Source organism: Apus apus, chromosome 16, assembly GCF_020740795.1.
Source record: "Apus apus isolate bApuApu2 chromosome 16, bApuApu2.pri.cur, whole genome shotgun sequence".
NCBI lineage: Eukaryota > Metazoa > Chordata > Aves > Apodiformes > Apodidae > Apus > Apus apus.
Genome location: NC_067297.1, coordinates 1,543,857 through 1,565,770, shown reverse-complemented (window position 1 = coordinate 1,565,770; position 21,914 = coordinate 1,543,857). Strand labels below are relative to the sequence as shown.

The 21,914-nt window shown below is 47.7% G+C and overlaps 1 protein-coding gene across 14 annotated transcripts in view; it reads left to right on the top strand.

Moving 5' to 3' along the window:
- MTMR3 (myotubularin related protein 3) overlaps positions 1 to 19,551 on the top strand; it is a 79,609-nt gene extending 60,058 nt beyond the window's left edge. For 11 of the 14 annotated variants that reach the window (XM_051633960.1, XM_051633967.1, XM_051633965.1 and 8 more), the window contains 10 exons: positions 661 to 772; positions 1,888 to 2,083; positions 3,637 to 3,822; positions 5,171 to 5,341; positions 7,753 to 7,898; positions 8,530 to 9,943; positions 12,324 to 12,434; positions 12,940 to 13,028; positions 14,504 to 14,530; positions 17,097 to 19,551. In XM_051633960.1, the coding sequence (XP_051489920.1) occupies positions 661 to 772; positions 1,888 to 2,083; positions 3,637 to 3,822; positions 5,171 to 5,341; positions 7,753 to 7,898; positions 8,530 to 9,943; positions 12,324 to 12,434; positions 12,940 to 13,028; positions 14,504 to 14,530; positions 17,097 to 17,268 (2,624 nt within the window). In that variant the 3' untranslated portion in view covers positions 17,269 to 19,551. The remainder of the gene's footprint in view (positions 1 to 660; positions 773 to 1,887; positions 2,084 to 3,636; positions 3,823 to 5,170; positions 5,342 to 7,752; positions 7,899 to 8,529; positions 9,944 to 12,323; positions 12,435 to 12,939; positions 13,029 to 14,503; positions 14,531 to 17,096) is intronic. The other 3 variants (XM_051633962.1, XM_051633961.1, XM_051633963.1) reach the window with 3 other exon arrangements.
- Positions 19,552 to 21,914: the final 2,363 nt, after the last annotated feature.

The following is a 21,914-nucleotide window of genomic DNA, read 5'->3' as shown; positions in this document are numbered from 1 at the left end:
AGGTTAAACCTCCTGTGCAGCAGCTTGTCCCCGTTGCCCCTTGTCCTGTCTCTGGACACCACTGAGAAGAGTCTGACCCCATCCCCTGACACCTCCTGGAGACATTTACAAGCATTGCTGAGATTCCCCCTCAGTCTCCTTTTCTCTAGGCTGAACAGCCCCAGCTCTCTCAGCCTTTCCTCATGGGGCAGATGCTCCAGTGCCTTAATCATCTCAGTGGCCCTGTGCTAAACAGGTAAACATTTTTTTGGTAAACATCAGTTTACCAAATTTAACAACATCCATAAATAATCAGTTAAACACTGTTTGTGCTTCACGGTCTCTTAGGGTGTTTCTTAGCCTTCATAAAAACATTCTCTCACCTCAGGCACAGCAATATCACTCTTCCCATAGGTTTGTACTCTGCTTTTTGTAACATGGAGTGAAATCCTGAAGAGAAATACACAAACACTTTACTGACTCTTCCCTGTTTTGCTGTGCTGTGTTCTAATGTCTGGGATACCCACCAAACTCCCAAGTACTACTTTGTCCTTTCATAAACAGATTATTTCATCTGGCCAAAGCAACAGTGACTTGTTTGTGTGAAAAAACCTCTTCTTTTAGAAATGAAGCTTAGTGTAATTTTTCATTTCTTCCCTCTTTCTTGATATTTCCCTACAGAATATTACCCCAACTGTGAAGTGGTGTTCATGGGGATGGCAAACATCCATTCTATCCGGAAGAGCTTCCAGTCGCTGCGTTTGCTCTGCACACAAATGCCAGATCCAGGAAAGTAAGTGGATATTTGGTGTTTTCTGCCTTTGTTTACATGTTTCTGCAACTGGTTTCCTTTGCTGCTGATTTGTAAATGGAAATTCAGTGGGTTTTCCCATGGTGACTTGCCCGTGTAATAACACTAAGCAGAATGTTTTCATTTCCGTGGGATTTGAGCTAAAGGAAGTAACTTAATTGGTTTATCATCATCGAAGTGAACCTAGAAAATGAGATCTAAGGCTATAATGTAGCCTTTATTGATTCTAGAATATTACTACTTTCAGGTGGACTTCTAATTACTTAAGGTTTACCTGCTGTTCCAGGTTCTTTAATCTTTACAGCCTGGCTGTCCTTTGGGAAATTCTGGTGGCATTCCATGAACTTCATGCACTTCTAGTGTCATTTCAGAAGACTTGTTTCACAGTCCCCCAGTGCTGTGGGATCACTAGCCTCTAATGGCCCTCCATCTCAGGAGCTTCTGAGGTTGGGTCTTCTTTAGGACAATGTAGTTGCACCAGGCCTGTTTCCCCTGCCACTTCCCTGGCTTGAATTTGCTGCTAAGAGCAGCAAATGGTTTCATGGTTTCAAAGTAGATCCAGAGTGGCCACCCTTAACTAACCTGGATATGCAGATCAGCACAGCTTAGAGGTTCTTAAGATACCTCCACCACACCTTGTAAAGCCTGGGAATAGTGGAGATGTGAGAGATTTCCCCCTTTCTTTGGGGCACAGGGTTGTCATGGGTGCATGGCAGAGTCCTGAGAGATGACAGTGGTGCTGGGACTGCTGGGACATCCGAGTCCTCAGCTTGGAGGAGAGACAGCAGAGGCTGCTGAAAGTAATGATTGCTTGAAAGATTGTCTGTTGCTGGTGACATGTTACACTCTTGTCTGAAGAAATGTTATTTAAACTTCTTGGCAATTCTTAAGCAGCAAAGCAGAGACCAGAGAGGCTGTTCCTCAGCTGGCTGCCTGGCTTTGCTGCTTACAAATCTGGGAAAGTGTTAACAACATGTAAATTAAACGTATTCAAGAATGACATTCACAACCTGTTAAAATAGGAGCTTTGGCATGATGAATTCAAATGTCCAAAACATTTTAAAAGAGCAAACCTGTCTTCCCTTGTTTTCCTCTAGTTGGTTATCAGCTCTGGAAAGTACCAAGTGGCTGCAGCACCTCTCTGTGCTGCTGAAGTCTGCACTGCTGGTGGTTCACGCCGTGGACCGAGACCAGCGCCCAGTCCTGGTGCACTGCTCAGACGGCTGGGACCGGACCCCCCAGATAGTGGCACTGGCCAAACTGCTGCTTGATCCTTACTACAGGACCACGGAGGTTGGTAAACAGCTTCTAGTGCATGAGCAGGGTGCTGAGTCTGGGTCCTCTTCTGAGGAAGTCTGGCTGTGGGTAACTAGACAAGGCACTAAAGTTAGCAGTTCTCCAGCAGACACAGCTACATCCGGCATAAGCACAGCCTGTAAGTCAGGAGCAGATTTTATTTCCCCTCTTTGCTGTAATTGCACAGCCCTGGGCTATGCTCCCTCATATTTAGCTTAGGAATACATAGTACAAAGCACTAAATGTTGCAGTTTCTATCACACCATGGCAGTTTCTCAGCCAGCTAGTGGTATAGAGCCTTTCTCTTTTCTAGGTTTCCCAACTCTGTGTTTTTTCAGTCTCACATTTTCATTGTCCTCTGTCAGTTATATTTCTTCTGTTTTTTCAGTCTGAGTTTTTGTTTCCCCCGTCACTTTTCAGCACTGTGGGATATGTGATGGCTGGATTCCATCTGCCAGCCCACATACAAGATGCCTTTGTTGTCTAGAACAGAAGCTTGTGTCTGAACACTGTGCTATAAACTGCTGCTTGAAGCCTCGGACACAGGAGGACCAGAAGTTTAATCCTTCTGGATGAAATTGTGGAAACTTCTCAGATTGTTTTTCACATGGATTCTAGAAGTGTGCATCCTTTAGGTCAAAACTTGCTGCCTGTCCTTGGCATAGAACCTCCTCCTGGTACCTCCTGAGAGTGTTGCCATTCCTGTTCAAGGTGCATAGTTCTCTACACACCCTTTGCCTTCCTTGTCACCACCACATCAGAGGAAACCATGAACTGTGCCTCTCTGTACAAGGATCAGAAATGTTTAGGAAAATGAGTCTTAAGCACTGTCACATATCGGCCTTATCAGCTCATTCTTTTTGCTCTAATTACAGCTGTTGACTTCATAAATATGCTTTACACCATTTCTCTCCACTGAGTATTAAACCCCTCCTAATCTGTGGTGGGTTTGAGGTCCTGCAAGCTGAGGTGCTGCAGGTGCTCAGCTGGGCACTGTTTTGAAACGTTCTTTGCCCTTTTCATTTGCATAAGAAATCATGCAACTTGACCTTTACTCAACCTTGTGACGGCTACATTTGGTAAACACACAGGCAAGCACTCTCAGCATGGATGCCCTTTTGAGGATGAATTGTTCTGTGACAGATCTGCCCATCATTTTTAAGGGAGAACTTTAAAATTCCCTCTGCTGTCCAGATGTTGGTTACCATGATCTGGTGGGTTTTAATCAGGGGGAGTTTCCTACTCACTCCTGCCTAGCCAAGACAGGTCACGTATCAGGAACTTCCATGCCAGTCACTGAGGACTTAATCTGCTGTATTCCCTTTCCTGTAGGCTTGGGAATTCATACCTGTCCTCATTTCATTGTGCAGCATTTCAGGACACAGAGGCATTAGGTAAAGCTGTAAAGATAAGTAATGAGGCCAGTGCTGAAGGGAAATGGGCGTGAACGAGGCCACGGTAACAAGGTGATTCCCACAAGTCTCAGACTGTCTTAGAAAACTGAACCAAAGCAAAACAGGAACTTCTCATCTGTGCTTTCCTTTCTGCAGGGTTTCCAGGTGCTGGTGGAGACGGAGTGGCTGGATTTTGGCCACAAGTTTGCAGATCGCTGTGGCCACGGCGAGAATTCGGATGACCTAAACGAGCGCTGCCCGGTGTTCTTGCAGTGGCTGGACTGTGTCCATCAGCTCCAGAGGCAGTTCCCTTGCTCTTTCGAGTTTAACGAAGCATTCCTTGTGAGTTGTGGCTTGAGAGATTGCTAAACCAGTACTAACATACTGTGGAACCCTGAGGGGTTTCTGGTTTTCCCATCTATTTGTGCTGTGGCCTGATAAAGGAAACAGGAGAACTGCCCAGAGAGAGTAGACAAAAGTACTTGTATATTTCCTAGGACCTGAGGGCTGTTCACTCTTAAAACAGAGAGCCTTGAGAACTACTTTTAAACTTAAAGACATAACTGATATAAATTTAATAGTCTCACCTAAGAGGTGCTGAAATAACTCTGCTATAATACATCGAGACAGCATGAAAAACACCAGTTACTGGCAGTAAAACTTCCCCCTACTTTGAACTTGTTTTGAGATGAAGACTTGTCCTCTAAAAACAACCTCCCCTTTACCTTTCCATTCGGTTTTTCTGCTGAAAATATATAGGATGTATGAGCTATGTTTCTTTTCATTTGAAGAGGACAGCTCTCCTAGGAGAAATTTGCCTGGGATGCTCAAAAGTCCCTTCTCAAGGCTGGAACACAGGTCTCTGGGAAAGTGGCAGTCACTGACTGCAGGACTAATAATCTGAAGAATAAAAGTTTTTATGAAGTGCCTGATCTACTAAGAGATTTAAAGCACATTCTTGTGATTGTGGTTGACTTGAATTACCACTTGCCAGCTCAGCCATGTAACCCAGGGTGTGCACAGTCCTGGCTGAGCTCAGTTGTGAAATGAGATACAGAAGGTTATAACTGGTTTCACAGCACACTGCTAATCTGCAGCAGCTGTGTGTGAACATACCCTTAGGATCCTGGTCTTTTTTGAGTAATCCCTTAATTTATTAAAAGACTGAAGTACTTGTTTTCATTTAAATGCCTGAATAATCCAATGGAAGTCATTTCTGTGCTTAAAGTTAAGTTTATATTAAGCTATTTTGTCAGACTGGGAGCACAGCATGGAGTGAATAATGATCAGGATGTGTGTGCTGTGTGCATTTATACCAGTGTCCAGAAATTAACATTTTTCCCCAGCATTCTTTGCCTTTCTGTGCTGCAGTAATGTTTTGTAACAGGTATCATGATCCTCTTCTCTGCCTATCCTGGAAGGCTGAGTTTGAATCAGCAAGAATTTTATATTTGAGTGGGAACAAATACTTGTCTTTATATTTTTTCCTGAGTTTTTTTAGTTCTGATTTTGGAGGATTCTGCTATTCATTTCTAAGGAGGCATGCAAAAAACGCTCAGTGCATTTGCATAGCAGTCTTTAGGAAGGGGGTGAAGGAAAGGTTTGTTGCTTCTTAAGCCTGGATGTTGATTCTCACGTTATTAAGCTGATACCTTCTGCAATGTGACAGTGTCTGTGTTGGTCTGTGCAGGTCAAATTGGTGCAGCACACCTACTCCTGCCTCTTTGGTACATTCCTGTGCAACAATGCGAAAGAGAGGGGAGAAAAACACACTCAGGAACGGACCTGTTCTGTCTGGTCTTTGCTGCGGGCAGCAAACAAAGCCTTCAAAAACCTGCTCTACTCCTCCCAATCCGAATCTGTATGTATCCTTCATTCCCCACCACGTGGGGAGAATCCCTCTGGGGGCTCCCAGGTATCATGTTCTTAAGTGTGTGCCCAAGCTTGTAGGAGTGGGATGTATCATGGAGAAGTGTCCTCGTGAACACGCTGTGGGGATGGGCCTTTCCAGAACAGTGTGCTCAGCTCTCCTCACAGGTGCTTACCTTTGAACACTAACATTTCAAGCCTTGCATTAAGTTGGCTGATATTTGAGGATTGTCAACTGCAACCTTAGAAATTTCGCTAAGCTGGAAGTCTATTTTCTGTAACTAAATATTTTGCTTTTTTTTTTTTTTTAAGTAGAAAATATGTTGGTGTTTGACCAATAGACCTTTCTAGAGAACTAAGCTGTGTCAGAGGTAAAACTGCAGGAAGACCTAGCCACTATGCCCATATTAATCTGAAAGCTAAACACAAAATGTACCTCGGATTATTTAGTGTATCTTCATTTCTCTTAAGACTTGCACATTTTCAGTGTGGCTCCTCCATGGTAACTGGTCACTGGAGCTTCTGGGAGGGGCCTCACCTTTTTGTGTATGTGATAAAAGTGCATGTGAGGCATTGAGGGATGCAGAGTGGTGGGCATGTGAACAAACAATCATCAAATGTCATCATGATTAGGGCAGCAAAGACTTCTATAAATATTTAAACCCTTTTTGTTTATAAAAGTATCAGATACCATAAACCCAACTGCAAGCACTCTGCAGTGTTTTTGCATATGATAGATGTGGCTTTTAATTGTTGCCTAGAGTAAAAATAAAACCTGGCTTAGTAGGGAAGAGATTATGCCAACGTTTGCTATAAAAAGAGTAATTTTATATTCACATCAGCCCTCTGTCCCTGTCTGCCTGTCTCTCCTGGACGTGCAGCCACAGGCAGCACCAGAGAGAGCCCTTCAACACTTTGCAGCCTGACATGGTCAGGATAGGAGCAGACACGGTAGCTGAGACCTTGCAGGGAAATATGGCTTGTGAGGACTTTCAAAGTTCCAGATGCATCTACATTTTCCCTGAAAATGCCTGCAGGTTTGCCCAGGGCAGCTCGGAGTGCTCATAAAGCAGGTGCTGTGGGCAGGTTGTCTCCTTGGGGTGCCATTCCATGCCATGTCCTGTGGTGGAGGTGCAGGCTGGGTGACCTGGCCTCCATTCTCAGGGAATACTGCACTGCAGTGGGCTGAGCTAATTAGGATAGTCTGGCTGTATGTGGGAGTTCTGGTGATTTCCTGCCTTGGGTTCATCTTTTTGTGGTTTGACTTCAGTCTTTAAAAGGTGCCTCTGTGATGTAGCCACATCTGTTGTAAAGCTGTAGTCGTTCAAGAGCAGCATCCACCACACCAAGCCACCCCACGGCAGCATCCACCACACCAAGCCACCCCACGGCAGCATCCACCACACCAAGCCACCCCACGGCAGCATCCACCACACCATGTCACCCCACGGCAGCATCCACCACACCATGTCACCCCACGGCAGCATCCACCACACCATGTCACCCCACGGCAGCATCCACCACACCAAGCCACCCCACAGCAGCATCCACCACACCATGTCACCCCATGGCAGCATCCACCACACCAAGCCACCCCACAGCAGCATCCACCACACCAAGCCACCCCACGGCAGCATCCACCACACCAAGCCACCCCACGGCAGCATCCACCACACCATGTCACCCCACGGCAGCATCCACCACACCACGTCACCCCACGGCAGCATCCACCACACCAAGCCACCCCACAGCCCTCTCCCTGCTCAGTGGCAGCAAAACCTGGCTATTCTCTGCCTTTGCATTTCCACAAGAAAGTTGCCTGGGAAAACATGGGAATTGATGGAGTGACCCAAGGTGTTTTTAAACTTTAACAGAAAGCATATTCCACAGTCAAGGAATTCCTTTTAAGAGCAAGCTGTCTCTTCAGCAAAGTATTTCTGCATGTGCTTAATTTTTACCATATGAGTGCTCCTATGAAAAGCAGGGTTAGCTTTGATGAACTGGAGCCTGCAGGAGGAGGTTATTAGTTCAGCCCTCATTTGGCAGGGTGAAATGTGCACCAACAATGGCCTACTGAATTCTTCAGCAGTTTAAATGGCTCAGGAGCATTATTAAGGTGCAGATTCACACAGAGCACATTGCAGTAATTCATTCATGAGAAGCTGAAAGCCAGCATTGTCACGTCTCAGCCTCTGTCTCGGAAAGAAAAGATAATTAAACATCCAAGTGTAGCTGATTAAAAATGCCACAGCTGCTCCCTGGCCTTCCGAGTTTCTGGAGATCCAGCAGAGCCTCCTGGCTGCACACCTGAACAGCAGACTGCCCCAGGCAGAACTAAAGACTTCTCTGCACTCTGGGGTTGAGCAGATCCCTGTTCCTGAGCTCTGCCTGTTCTCCCCTCAGGTGCTGTATCCCGTGTGCCATGTGCGGAATTTAATGCTCTGGAGTGCTGTTTACCTGCCCTGCTCTTCCCCCTCCACGCCTGCCGATGACACCTGTGCCCCATACCCTGCTCCAGGCTCTAGCCCTGAAGATCAGCCTCTGGGCAGGTGAGCCTAGAGCCCAGAAATCCCATCCTGTAAAGTAAGATCAACAGAGAATATTGTGGGATATAAAGAGGAGGATACTTGGGGTGGGAGGGAAGGCTTTTTCACAGGGTTATTTGGGGGACTGTTTGACCTGCCCGAAAGCAGGCTGTCATTGTATCAGTTTTGAAAGCTGTTGTTTCAGAGGTGACAGCATAACAGAGGGAAGGTTATTAAGCTCTGGGTATTCCATAGCCTTGTAGGATTCCTTCTGTCCTGGTGGGATGTAAGCTTTCATTTGATTGTCTTGGATTTGAGTTCTTTTTCTCTATTGCATAACCATGTCTTTGCTTTTTTGTACAATAATTCTGAGCACATGTTATTAGGAGGTGGGAGCAGCCTGTAAGCATTTGTGCTTTGTGGTAAAGGGATTATTCTGGGAACGTTTGAAGTCTGATTGAACATATTTTCCTGATGGCAAACAAAGCAAGTAGTGAAGCAGCTCTGCACTACAGATGGTCACAGAAGTCCATTAGTTAGCAGAGTGTTACCATCCTAATTGTGGGGGGCAGTTTTTAAACCATAGTAGCTAAATGTTTAGGAAAAAAACAAACAGCTCCCTGACTTTGGATTCTGATGGTTTGTACCTTTCTAGGTTACCAAAGACAAGATCATTTGACAATCTGACAACAGCCTGTGATAGCAGTGTGCCTACAGCCAACCGACGTAGCAGCGACCCCAGCCTCAACGAGAAGTGGCAGGAGCACCGGCGCTCCCTGGAGCTCAGCAGCCTTGGGAACCCTGGGGAGGATCCCTTTGATGGAGACAGCCTGAGCAAGCAAGGCAGGGCTCCCGTTGGAGCAGAGCTCTCTGTTGCAGCTGGTGTGGCAGAGGGACAGATGGAGAACATTTTGCAAGAGGCCACTAAAGAAGACGTTGGTCTGGAGGAGCACTTAAAGGGTAGCTTAGAGACCATAGGTAAAGGGGATGAGATTGGCCTGGATAAGGAGAAGAGAACTGAAAATCCACATGGGTATGTCAGTGACCTCTGTGAAAAGGCTGAGGCAAATAAAGGTGTTGTGATGAACAATCCAGCATCCAATCCACATCCAGTTTCACAAGGTGCTTCTGACTTTAAAGGACAACAAGCTGAGCATGCTGATCTCAGCAATGCTCTCCAGAAGTTACCTCAGGTGAGAGGACTACAGGCTGCTCCCTTGGAGGCCTTTGTAAATAGAGACACTCAGAAGAACATGGAGGAAGAAGGTGTGAGCAAACTTGAAGGAGAAGCAGAGGGCCTGCACAACCCAGCCAGCCTGCCGTTACCTCTTACAATCCCACATGAGGCAAGAACATCCAACATTGAAAGTTCTACAGAAACCTTAACAGAGAATGAAGCAAAGCAAGATCTCCTTCCTAGGGGCCCTTGCCATAGACCTCACCTGGTGGACAACAGTGCTGATGGACTTTCTTACACTATGGAAAACAGGCCTGAGGGGGAGAACACGCTAGAACTGCAGAAACTGGGAACAAAAGTACATAGGACTTCTGGTAGCAGCAACACACACATCCCGATGCCTTCCCCTTGTGCCTTGCCTTTAGCTGAATGTAAAGATGAGATTGTGTGTAATGGAGAGCTGGAGCCTGAGAACAAGATGAGTGAGAAGCCTGCAGGGTTTGGTGTCACCCAGAGGTTCCATGCCACCAACGGACACTGTGTGAATGGAGAGGACGGCCGGCTCAAGGCCTCTCTGAGCCGGCAGGTCTCCACGGCCAGCTGTAGTTCTGCACAGTTTCACCTGAGGAACTTGCACCAAAAATGGATGTTCAGTCATCTGGGTAAGCAGCAGGCAGCCAGCAGCCCTGACCAACCTGCCCGAAGTCACCTGGACGATGACGGGATGCCCGTCTACACCGACGTGATCCAGCAGCGCCTGCGCCAGATAGAAACTGGCCACCAGCAAGAGGTGGAGACCTTGAAGAAGCAAGTGCAAGAGCTGAAGAGCCGGTTGGAGAGCCAGTTCCTGAACAGCTCCTTACGTCTCAATGGTGATTATGGAGATGAAGTGGTAAGTGAAATGGTAACTGGGCCACTGCTGGAAACAATGGGCTAGTTCGTCACCTTCTGGAACTCACAGTGTTGCCAGCTCTGGCTCCTGGGTCAGACAGTGATTTTTTTGGCCAGGCAGGCTTTTGTAAAATTCTCAAGGTCATTCTGAAAGGGCAGACAACTGAGTGCATGGCAGGTGGCAATGAGTGATGACTGTTTTCACTGTATTTCAGTTGGACCATAAATGGACCAAGGGTTTGTTTCAAGGTGGGTGTTTCACAGCCAGACTCAAACACCCGTGTTGGCCTTTTCCCAAAACCCATTTGTTTTATTGTTGTTTTCATATACAAGGAGAGACATTTTTTTTAAGGACAGGAGTATGTCCTTCACTGGGACCTCATCTCCTGGTGCTCAGACTAAGAAAGATGCAGCAGTGGCTGCTCTGTGCTCTCAAACCCAGAAGTTCCAGCCATCCCCTTGTCAGGTGGCTGGCCAGCTCAAGGCTCATTAGCTGTAATAAACTAAGATCTTTAGTGACAGTCTTATGTCAACGAGGTTTGGTGGTTGTTTGTTGTTTTTGTGTTGTTTTTTTTCAAAAAATTAGGAATTTTAAGGGAGCTTATAAACTGCTTTTATTGCAAGTGTTTTAAGCCATTAAAGTAGAAACTGAAGTTTGAGACAGGATTCAAGTACAGTACACTCCTTTCTGTAACAAGTAAGTTATCTATGTAGTCGTGGTTGCAAAAGCAATTTTAGAATCAGAAAATAAATAAGTGTAACTCCAAGTTCAAGATCTTAATAGCTAGAAAGTTTTCTAGATGCCTCTCGAAGTCTTGAGCCCATTTTTATTGAAGTTGCTTCTCCCCAGCCTGTTTTTTACTGAATTTCTCCTCTTTTGACTAATAAATAACAATAAAATGTCAGAAGTGGTGCAGTCACTGGCCTTGTACTGTTGCTGAAAGGTAGCACTGGTTTGAGAGTGAGCAGAAGCCTTCTTTAGCCTGTTCTTTAGAAGCCTTCAAGTTCTGTGGATTGCTGCAAAACTTGGTTTTTCAAAGGCCAAATATTCCTGGTTCAAAGAAATGTAGAGGGGAGAGATGCTTGGGCAACAGGCAGGAATGGGGAGAGGGAAAGGGGCACAGGGGGGAAGGTGAGGACACAGAATCTCTGGGTTTGTATCTTTCTGTGGGTTTGAATGCTGGGCAGAGCCTTGGCCTGGAATTCCTGAGGTTTATGTAGCACCCATCCAAAAGTTCCTTTTCCTACCTGCACATCGTAGTGGGTTTGATATGCCTGCAAAATTAAAAAAAAAAATTACAGGAGGTTTCCAACTTGTGTTTGTTTAGTATTGGGTAGAAGTGGCAGAGGTGCTGGATAGTCCCAGGTACATTTGTTGTGGAAAATATCCTCAGCCCTTTTGGCTGTTCCCATTGGAGATAGCAGCACTGAGAGCTCCTTTTGGGCATCCATTCCAGCTTGGCTGAGTGTGACTCCTGCCTCTGGCAAAAGCTTGGATTCCTTGGAGAAGTTCAGTGCTTTGGTTTCATTTGTTATAATCCCATTTTTTAAGGGCCTTCATGAACTGAAGTTGCAGGGCTGGATGTGAGGCTGCACTGCCTGGTAGAAAATTCACCTATATTAAGAAACTGATCTGTCTTCTATTTGTGCCTCAGCTTGGGAGCAGCAGGTTTTCTCTGCAGCTCCAGAGGTGCCCATTCCTTAGGCACACAGAGACAAACTCAAGATTTCTTGCTATTTTGAACATTCTTTAAGGGCTGGCTGAGTTTTCAGTCAGTTAAAATATAACTCAACCTGACTTGACTATATTAAGGAAGGATTATTCTCCCCCAAAATACATATGGAATATATGGAATATGTATAGCTCAAATTCTGAGTTTTCCATGTGTGATTTGGCTTATATTTCCCAGAATTTTTGCTGACAAAAGGTTATAGGTATTTCTAGTATTAGTTTTGAAAGTGAAACAACCTTGGAAAGGAAACAAAACCATGAAACTGGAGCCACTGACAGCAGCTTTTTTTGGTTAATCACCCAAAGTGTTGCCAGAACCCTGTGCTCACACAGTAGAAACCAGATTTTAAATCCATTCATTCTTCCTCACGTCATCCTGTAGCCAGAGGATCAAAACCTGACCTGGTGGGAATTCACCACTGCACAAACCACTTCCACACGTGGCACATCTAGTCCATGCCAAAAAATATTCTGCCTTTGCTGCCATGTAGGTAGGTGACTGATGACGTTCCCCCTTCCAGTGCAGACATCACCTGCTCTTTTTTAGCAGGAGAGGCCCTTTCCAGTGCTCCCCACAGCTGCCCAGTTGTATTTGTACAGAAGCAGGACTATGGGAAGGTTCTGTTCATCTGTGTTTGTTTGCCAACAGACTTCTATACCCGACTCGGAAAGCAATCTGGATCAGAACTGCTTGTCTCGCTGCAGCACAGAGATTTTCTCTGAAGCCAGCTGGGAGCAGGTGGATAAACAGGACACAGAGGTACAGACTAAATCCCTGTAAATCACTCCTTCTTCCAGTAGGATGGGATATTCATAATTCAAATTATCCTACGGCCTGTGGTCACTTGCCACTTCTTGTGAACTTTCTTCCTCGCATTTCACTTGTCTCTCGTACTTTGGATCTCAGTACCTGTGCCTATGAGCCCTCTGCTGTGTGTGAACTCTCTGAGGAGCTGTGGAAGGGATGTTTAGCTGAAGGAGCCTTAGGTGGACACATGCTTGGTGAATATTCTTGGCCTGAATACTCCTAAAGCACAGAAAAAAGAAACAGGGCATTGGACTTTGTGACTTAATTTCTGTTCATCTGAAGGAATTTAGCGTGTCTGTTCTCAGAGGGAAGGCCTCTGTCTGTCTTCAGTTGTTGCAAACACTGAATTGGTGCTTTTAAACAGAACAAGTACTTCCCTTGTGGGGCTTTGCTTTGAATTTGTGAGGCCAATGAAATGTTTCTGATTTATTGCCCTCTTGTCTGTCCGTTCTCCCAGGTGACACGATGGCTCCCAGACCACCTCGCTGCGCACTGCTACGGCTGCGACAGCGCGTTCTGGCTGGCCAGTAGGAAGCACCACTGCAGGTAACCACTGAGGGCAGCAGGGAGGGAGGCATGGACAGAGCTTGTTTTCTTCCCTCTCCCAGGAAAGGGCTTTTGCCCTTTTGCCACATTCCTTTCCCAGGGGTGGATGTCAGACTGAGCGCTTTAGTGTGGGACTGTGCACAGTCCTGAAGGAATGTAGAGCTTTGGGAGAGCAGGACATTTTGTCCAGTTCATGCAGAGTATATATTTAAAAAGCCAGATTTGGGCTTGGTATCTGCTCCACCCTGGCCTAAACAGATCCTGCCTCTTTTCCTCAAGCTGGATTTGGAGGCAGATGGCTGTTTAGCTTTTGAAGAGGGTGTAAGTAATAAAAAATAAAGGTTTATCATCTTAGCATTCAGTAATTCCATACTGCAACTATATAAATAGCATCTTCTTCCCATTACTGGTTGTAAGCTTGCACCTTCCCTTCTCTGACCACTCTTTCCATTAAATTGCTCTTGTTAGAGGAGCTGAGAAGGACACCTCTGTGAAATCAAACTTTTCTGGATTATTCTTTGCCAGGCATGTGCTCAGCAGAGGTTGCACCAGATAATGAAGGCAGCAGGGGCTTAATGCCAGACAGGCCTTTTGATTAGATCCCACTCTAGTTAAAGACAGAGAATGTCAGATTCCTAAGTTCTGTTTCAAATAAATGCCTATTCCTGATTCCAGGACATGAGAAAACCATTACAAGAACCATGACTTGAAAAAATGGCAGTTATCACATTGTGATGCTTCATTGCTTTTTGAAGTTGTAGAGAATTATAAACATCTTTCTTGGGTTCTGTCCATTTTGTGTTTTGCTCCATTTAGTTTTGCAGAGATAAACAAACCCAGGGAAGAATGAACAGAAGTTGAATAGCTTTTTCATGTCCACTGTGTTTGTGTAAATTCCTATGTCTTAAGGCTTCAGATGAAACATATCATTACCAAGCATACAGTTGTACTCATCTGAAGGGTTTTATAAGGGTTAATATGGTGTTTTCCCTTGTCCCTCTCCTGGTGGTGTCTGTGGTGAGGTGTGCCAGCCTGCCTCCCCAGGCTGGGCAGGACATTCCCATTTCCTAGGCTGGGTTCTGAAGCTAGCACATGGATGCCCCCAGGATGCCCCATCCCCCTGAGGAGTTCACATTGACTCTAGGTTTCAAGTTTGGTTGCAGATTTCCCTGTAGTGTCTTTGTTTCTTCAACTTTTCCATGTCTGCCCTGGCCTGACCGGGCTGGACAGGTGAGCTCTGGTCCCTACCAGAGTAGGGACCCATAAGGAAAGGCAGCCAACAAGGACACCAGGTATTGCTGCAGTACCTGTTTCAGGAAGCCAGTGATGGTGGTAGTCTGCTCAGCAGTTCCTGAGATGAAAAGCAGCTGAACCCCCCCAAAAAAGGCCTTGAGCAGGATGAAAGTGTCCAGCTCCCTTCTGCTGTTTGCTGCTCATCCTTGTTCCCCTCTGAGCTCTCTCTCCCCTCCTTGCAGGGACATTGACCGTGTTGATCAGATCTGGTGAGCATTTACAGCAGCCTCTCTCTGTTGTCTGTCTGCCTTTTCTTGGTAACTTCTCCAAACTAACTTGGTGTGTTCCCTCTCTTTCACTTGCCTAGAAGTCACTAGAAACAAGCTGTGGGTGATGAGCACAACCTATTGGGTGTGCAGGTCTGTGCCAACAGGCCCCTCTCTTCACAGGAAGGCTTTTAGGACTTGGCTTTTGGTAGCTTGAACTGGGATGCAGATCACACTAACACCCTCAGTGAACTGTGTGTTTGAGTAACAGAGAATGCTTCACTCCTAACTGGGGAGAGACTGTCCTCCAAGTTTAGCCACATGCATTTATTTTTTCTTTTCCCTTTTTTGCCTTATTTCTGGGAGAGGTTGACGTGTCAGCAGACTGTTCTAATATTGCTGTGAAATATATTGAGGAAAAACCTGCCACTTATTTTAGAAGGACTGAAAATCCTGTGGCAGGAGCAGGTCATGCAGAGCTGGTGGAGGGTTAGTATCACCAAAACCAAATGGATAAACACCCACAATTTAGTGGCAAGAGGAGGTGTTGGTAGCATGAATTGAAGTCCTCAAAGGAGCAAGTTCACTTTTCCAGCCTGTTTTTTAATGTCTCTAATTTCTCAAGCAAAGCAGAGGACCACCAGGATAGAAAGAATGAGTTGTTCAGAGCTTCCTGAAGCTCAGGGGAGAACAGTTCCAGAACACTATTTATCTATCCCAGAAGGATAAAAAAACAACAAAACTTCAAGCATATGTTAGGAAGCTGGTGAGCTACAACAAACAGATATTTGTTTTAAACCCTCTGGTTCTTTTTCGACCTCATCCATCACCAGTGAGCTTCTGCCAGAAAATTGTGCTTTGAGCAGCAGAGGTGTGGGCTGTCAGAACTGCTTTTCTGCAGGGTGTTTCTGTCCAGCACCTCCCAGGACTGGTTTTACTCCTCCTGCTTTTTTTTCCTGATAGGACTTTCTAACAGGGTCCTTAAGAAGCCTTCAGAAGCACTGCAGAAAGGCTGGCCCTTGTCAGCCTCCTGGTGCCAGGGTTTGAGCCCAGGAGCTGAGAAAATCAGCCCATTGAAGTGAGAAATGGGATTTCTCTGCTGCCTCTTTCCCCACCAGTGACCAGCAGCTGGCAATCTTGTCTCTTGGCAAGGAAGGATTAAGCAAAGCTGCGTGGGCAGGACTCTCTGTCAGTCTCTTGGCAGCAGCAAAGCTTGCCGAGTGCAGAACAACAGTGGCGCAAAATCCTGATGCCGAAGAGTTAATGGAAAGGGCTTCAGGTGTGGAGGTAAACTTGCAGAAGGCAGGTCCCTGGGGAGCTGCTCTGAACTCCTGGCAAGGATGGAGGAGGTTGGAGGACAGGGCACTGCAGTGCAGGGCAGCCTGGCGGGGGGTGAGAAGAGCTAATTGTGCTGGAGATGTGAATGGGATCCCTGCCTCCTGCGAGGTGCATGTGCCTCCCCCAGCTGGCAGCTGACACCTTGTGCCTGAGCCCGAGCACCCACAGCAGCCTTCCTGCTGTTGCCAAGCATGGAATGTCTGGCTGCTCCTCTCCTGGCTTTGCATGATCCTTGTTGACTCAGTTTACCTCGTGCAGCAGCGTGGGAGCGCCGGGAGCAGCAGCAGGGCCGGCGCTGCCGGGGCAGGGGAGGAGGCAGCAGCCAAACCTGGGGTTAATTTATTTCATCTGTCTGGTGTTTGAACTTCCCAGCAGTGCACTTGAAAGGAGCAGAAGAAAATGTCTCTGTGCTGGTGCTCATCAGCACACACTTTTAGAAGAGCAAAGGGGTAGAGTCTCCTCCCAGGATTGCAGTATCCAGTCTGCGTCTAAGGCAAAGCTGGATCCATGAGCAGGGCCAGAACTCCACACTCCCCACATCCCTGTGGAGGAAGGTCCCTGGTTTGCTCCCTCTCAGCTGTGTGTCCCCAGGGTGGCAGTGACAGGGTGAGCAGCACCATGCCTGAGCTCTTCTGTGGGACATGGCAGAGAGCTTCCCCCAACAGGACAAGGGACAATGGGCACAAGCTGGAGCACAGGAGGTTCAAGCTCAACGTAAGGAAAAGTTTCTTTCCTGTGATGGTGACAGAGCCCTGGGGCAGGCTGCCCAGAGAGTCTGTGGAGTCGCCTTCTCTGGAGACATTCCAAACCCATCTAGATGTATTCCTGTGGGATCTACTGTAGGTGATCTTCTCTAGCTGGAGGTTGGACTAGATGGTCTTCCAAGGTCCCTTCCAACTCCCCCACTCTGTGACTATGGAGGCTTAAGTCCCTCCAGTGTGGGACACGATGGTGCTGCACAGAAGAGCCATCACTGTGGAGATGTGTAACACATTTTGTACCATCATTGGCTTTGTGCTCCTTCCTGGTGTCCATTCCCCAAAGCTCTGCTTCAGTTCCAGAAGCTCAGGGCTGTCTTTGCAGGCTCCTGGTATTTGGGGAGGAACAACTGCTGTCTCCAGGCCTGACCCCATCACAAAACTATGAATAGTGAACTTGTAGAACTTGGAGAACTTTGTCCAACTGCTTCTAATATTTTCTTTTTCCATTTCTTCTCTGTTCCTGACACAAGGAATTGTGGAAATGTGTTCTGCTCCAGTTGCTGTAACCAGAAGGTGCCCGTTCCCAGTCAGCAGCTCTTTGAACCCAGCAGAGTCTGCAAATCGTGCTACAGCAGCTTGCACCCCAGCAGCTCCAGCCTTGATCTTGAACTGGATAAACCCATCACTGCCACCTCAAACTAACGTTCCAGCCCCAGAGCAGCGGGAGCAGCCGTGCCCACTCCTCCCAGTAGATTCCTGGTGGGCTGAGGCTGGGAGGCTGTGGGAGCCATGCACTTTGGAGGGGCATGGGACACTGCTCGGTGGGACAGAGCTCCAGGACGTACTGCTGGATTGTGGGATTCTCCTTTCCCAGCTCTTCCCCCTTTCCTTCCTGTCCTATCTGTGTGTATGTTGTCTACGTGTGCGTGTGTGTATATATATAATAATATATATATGTTTGTTTGCTGGAAGATTGTGGAAGTGGGAAGGGAACTGGCCCAGAGCCAGAACTCCCCTTTGTATTTAACTGTCCCACTGCTGAACTGTTGCAGACAGACAATGTGGAGGAAAGGAGAGGGGGGATCAGCCCAGCCAGCGTGCGCAGTGTGAGTACCTGTAGCGTCAGCGCTAGTGCTTTCAATCACTCCTCTTACACTTCCAAACAAGAAACTGCTGTTTGGGAACCTGTTGCTGCTAGAAGAAATGGGAATCTCTTTCCCAAGAGAGCACTCTCCCTCTCTGTTCTTAGAGTGGGCTTAGTTACCCTGGCTGTGGGAAGGGGGAACGGCTCCCAGAGCCCCCGGTGGCTCTGTCCTCGCACCCACCGGTTCCGCTGCGGCTCCTCCCGCATCCCCCGGACAGCACTGGCTGGGGAAGCACGTGCCTGTTGGAGAGGCAGGATGGGGCTGGAGGGGCTCCAGCTGAGGTGGGGTCTGTGCTGGCACCTCTCTCTCAAGTTCTGTAAATGCAATTCATTATTTAAACCCGAGTGTGAAAGTAGGAGGCCATCAGCTTCTGTCCTTGCCCCTCCGGAGGGCTCACCCCGTGCAGCTCCCCGAGGAGCAGGCACTTGCCATGGTTCTCACAGCCAGGCCCTCCAGCTGGTGCCCAGACTCGCACTTTAATGAGACTGTCCAAGCCAAGGGGACACACTGGGGTGTTCCCTGGGCTCGGTCTCTGAGGAGCACCACTGGGGCTTCTCGTGGTCCTGGGATGTCTCCTCTTTTCAGTCTCTATTCAGTATACTCCAGATAGGAAAAACCTGCCTGAGAATTGTATAAAGACCTGGAATACATCACGGATTCCCTTTCTTCCTTCTGCCCCAATCTGAGTCACTTTCCAAGTCACCTCATTAAAGTGTGAATCTCCTGAATGTGTTCTACAGTGAGTGTTGGGTCCTCATCCCCTTCCCTTCTCCAGAGCCCGCCCAGTGCAGCTTGGCAAGGAAGAAACAGAGATCCTGCTGCACAGGGGCTTGCCCAGACAAACTTACAGCTGCTCTTGTGACATTCTCAAGAACAAAACAATCCTGCTGGAGTATTTCAGAGTTTTAAATACAAAAATCTAAGAAACCTTGGGAAGGGAGTGCTTCCCTTCCCTGGAATGTCAGAATCACACAATCCAAAGCAAGTATCACACAGAGGAAACCATCTCAGATTATTGGTGAGCTCTGATGGGGAGAAGGAATGTCAGGGTGTTTCATTGGTGACTTTGAACTTCCCCCACCCGTTGCAAGGACTGTTAAGCTGCTGCAGCCTGAGCTGAGGATTCACAAGACAAAACTGAATGTCCCAGGAGGCTGGTTTAGCCTGGCAGCCCGTGCCCGTACGGGAACGGGGGGTCTGGTAACGAAGCGTCCAGGGGTCTCCCCTGGCACGGGTTTCAGAATGTTTTTCAAAGCATCAGGAGGGAAGAGCAAAGGAAAAGATGGGTTCTGTGGTCGAGTTGTACCCTAGGAGTGTTTGTTCCTAAAGCAGTGCAGCGGGGGGCTGGGGTAGAGCTGTAGGCATCACTGCTCTGTGTCAGGCAGCCACAGCTGGAGTGGGAAGGGGGTAACACCCAGCCCTGCCCCCGAGGGGGTGGGTAGAGGTGTGACTTTAGGGGCAGGGGTAGTTCTGCACACTAACATTGTGTGGGTTTGTGGTGCACATAGACAGTCAAAAATAAGTAAGATTCTGCAGTTCCTAATGACAGGTGCCAAGAGGTTATGATACGGGTTTTTGGGGTCTGTGATGTACAGTGTGAATAAATGCTTGCAGCTCTTAGTCTTTTTTTGATCAATGAAGCACTTTTTTTATTAATATTATATTTCTTTGTATGTAAAGGAGGAACCAGTATCTCTCCATAGCTGTATATATAACCCTTCTCTCCTAAAGAGAGTAAAGTGCTCCTATATTTTTCATTTTTGTCAAAGTGAGAAGTAAATACTTTAGAATTGTTAAATATATAAATAAAAGTGAATAAAGTTTAGACTTTTGCATGGGAGCATTTGCTAACACACTTTCTAATTTTTTAATTTTTCTTCCCTGTCCTTCATAGGGAATATATTTGAGGTTCAGCAGGAACAACCTTTGATCATGGAGGCTGAAGCCAACCTCCCAGTCCTTTTCTTTTCCACTATGTGTCTTTGCAAGGAACAACAAACTGTTGCTCCTAAACTGAGAAGAAACAAACATCTTAAGCTTGGTTTGCCTGGAGCAAGAGTCCCAGGGAGAGGGAATTGACCCAAACCTCATGCACCACCAGGGCTCAGCAGCACCATCCCAGTTCTCTGGGGCTGGGAGCTGTGTAAGAGTGTCCTCTTCCTGGGTCTTGTTCCCCTTGACTGGCCATCATCTTTCAAAGTGTGGATCCCAAGGTGTTAGCCCAGAGGCAGGAGTGGCTCAGGCTGCCAGGGAATTCCCCCAGCTCCCCGTGACCCTTGGGAAGGGAACTGAGCCTGGAGCAAGTGCTGGGGGAGCAAAGAGCTGGGGTCTCATTTGCACATTTTCTGCCTTATCCTCAATGCTGGATGGTGGAGCTGTGGCTCTTTGGGAGCAAACCCAACTTGCTCAGGTTCAGTATCTTTTAATCTTTTCCCAAAGGATGGAAAACTCAACTGCTGCTTGTCCTGCTGAAGTTTCCTGCACAGGGGTGTGAGTATTCTCCCTTCCCTAGGTCTGCTCACTCACTCCAGCCCCTCAGCCACACACACTCCCCTCACTCGAGCTCCTGCTCTTGTCAGTTCCTTCTTTTCTTACATACTTGAAGTTGAGGGAAGATTTGTCCTGAATCCTCAGGGCCTGAAGAGCTCCTTGAGCAACTGTGGGTTACCTGAAGATGGGCCTGTTCTCACCCCCAGACGTGGTGCACAGTTGCTTTATGATCTGATGTTATTTCATCAAACAAAAGAGCAGATTCTGGGCCGAGCTGTGGTCACAGCTGGGGGTTGTATTTACAGCTTCAGGAATAAGAAGGAAAAGCAAATAGAATGTTTTGCACTGTTAAGAACGTGCAGAGGAGCAGCAGGTCTTGATTTTAGGTAGCTGCTTTTCCCTTGAGTTACTTTGAAGTGTTTTTTCAGTAACTCATCATCTGCAGCAGCGGATGGAGACGTTCCCTGCATCCCGGAGCTCCCAGCCCTGGGCACTGCCCTGCTGGGATGTTCTCCAAGCTGAGCAGAACCCTGTGGGTTCCTGAGCTCCTGTCAAAGGGAGTAAGAGGAAATTTCAACCTCCACTGGGGGTGAGGCTGTTCCTGGACAGGAGGACAGCACATCAGGGGTGTCAGTGGCCGGGCAGCTCTGTGGGAGCAGCACAGGGTGACCTTGTGTGGCAACTCATGTCCCACTGGTCAGTTCTCCCTAATGAACGTCCTTTAATCTTTTTATTGAGCAGCAGAAGAGCCTGGGAGGAGAGCAAGGGCCCCTCAGAGCAGGGCTCCTCTGCCAGCTGCTGCTTTCTTACCTGCTGTAAAACAGCTCCTGCCTCCAAGGTGATTTGTGTTTCTCAGTGGGAGCCTCATGAATGGCATCAGTGGCTGAGGAGCAGGAGGTGCTCTGGGAAGGGAAGGTCCCTCTGCTCCCAGGCAGGACACCAGCCAGCCCAGCCACTCCTTCCCACCAGACGTGGCACCAGCACTGCAGCCTGGTGGCACTGGAGGTGTTGGGAAGTACTGATCCCACAGGCTGGGCAGCAGGTCCTTAATCATAGCTTAATTGTACCCTGAGGTCTGGTGGCAGCCACCTGAAGGATGGAAAACCAGCAGGGGAGAAGGTGTCAGGAACCTTTTGCCACCCAGAAAGGGCTGTTGGTGTGGGATGGGAGAGGTTTGGAGCAGCTGGGAGGCTGCAAGGGGCAGTGGGCATGTCAGGGAAGCTGAACTGGCTCCAGAGCTTGTTTAGCAGCTGGGGGTGGGCAGGAATTTTGTGGTCAGCCTGTGATTGTCCCTGGAATAGATCCTGAATTATTCAGCAGGAGGTTTTGAGAAAACTCTGCCCAGAGTCAGTGTCCCCGGGCAGTGCTGGGGGAGGGCAGCTCCTCCCTTTGCTCAGGTGCCTCCTCCAGGTCAGGTTCTACATCCCTTAGATTCCATTGCTTGGAACTGGCTTGCGAGCTCCATGGAATTACCTGTCTTGGTTAAAAACCAGCAGTTTAGGGTCTTTTTTTTTTTTTTTTTTGAGTGAAGTGAGGAAGGTGAGCGAGGCAGCCCCCCCGGCGCAGCCTGAGCCGCCAGCTCAGCGCCTGTGCCAGGATTTGGTTTTGTCCTCTGAGGACAGAGCAGCAGCTCAGCACCACCCGGCCAGCTTGCTGCTGGAGAGCAGCTCAGGGTGAAGTTTCTTTTTTTAACAATTCTGCTCTTTTTTTGGT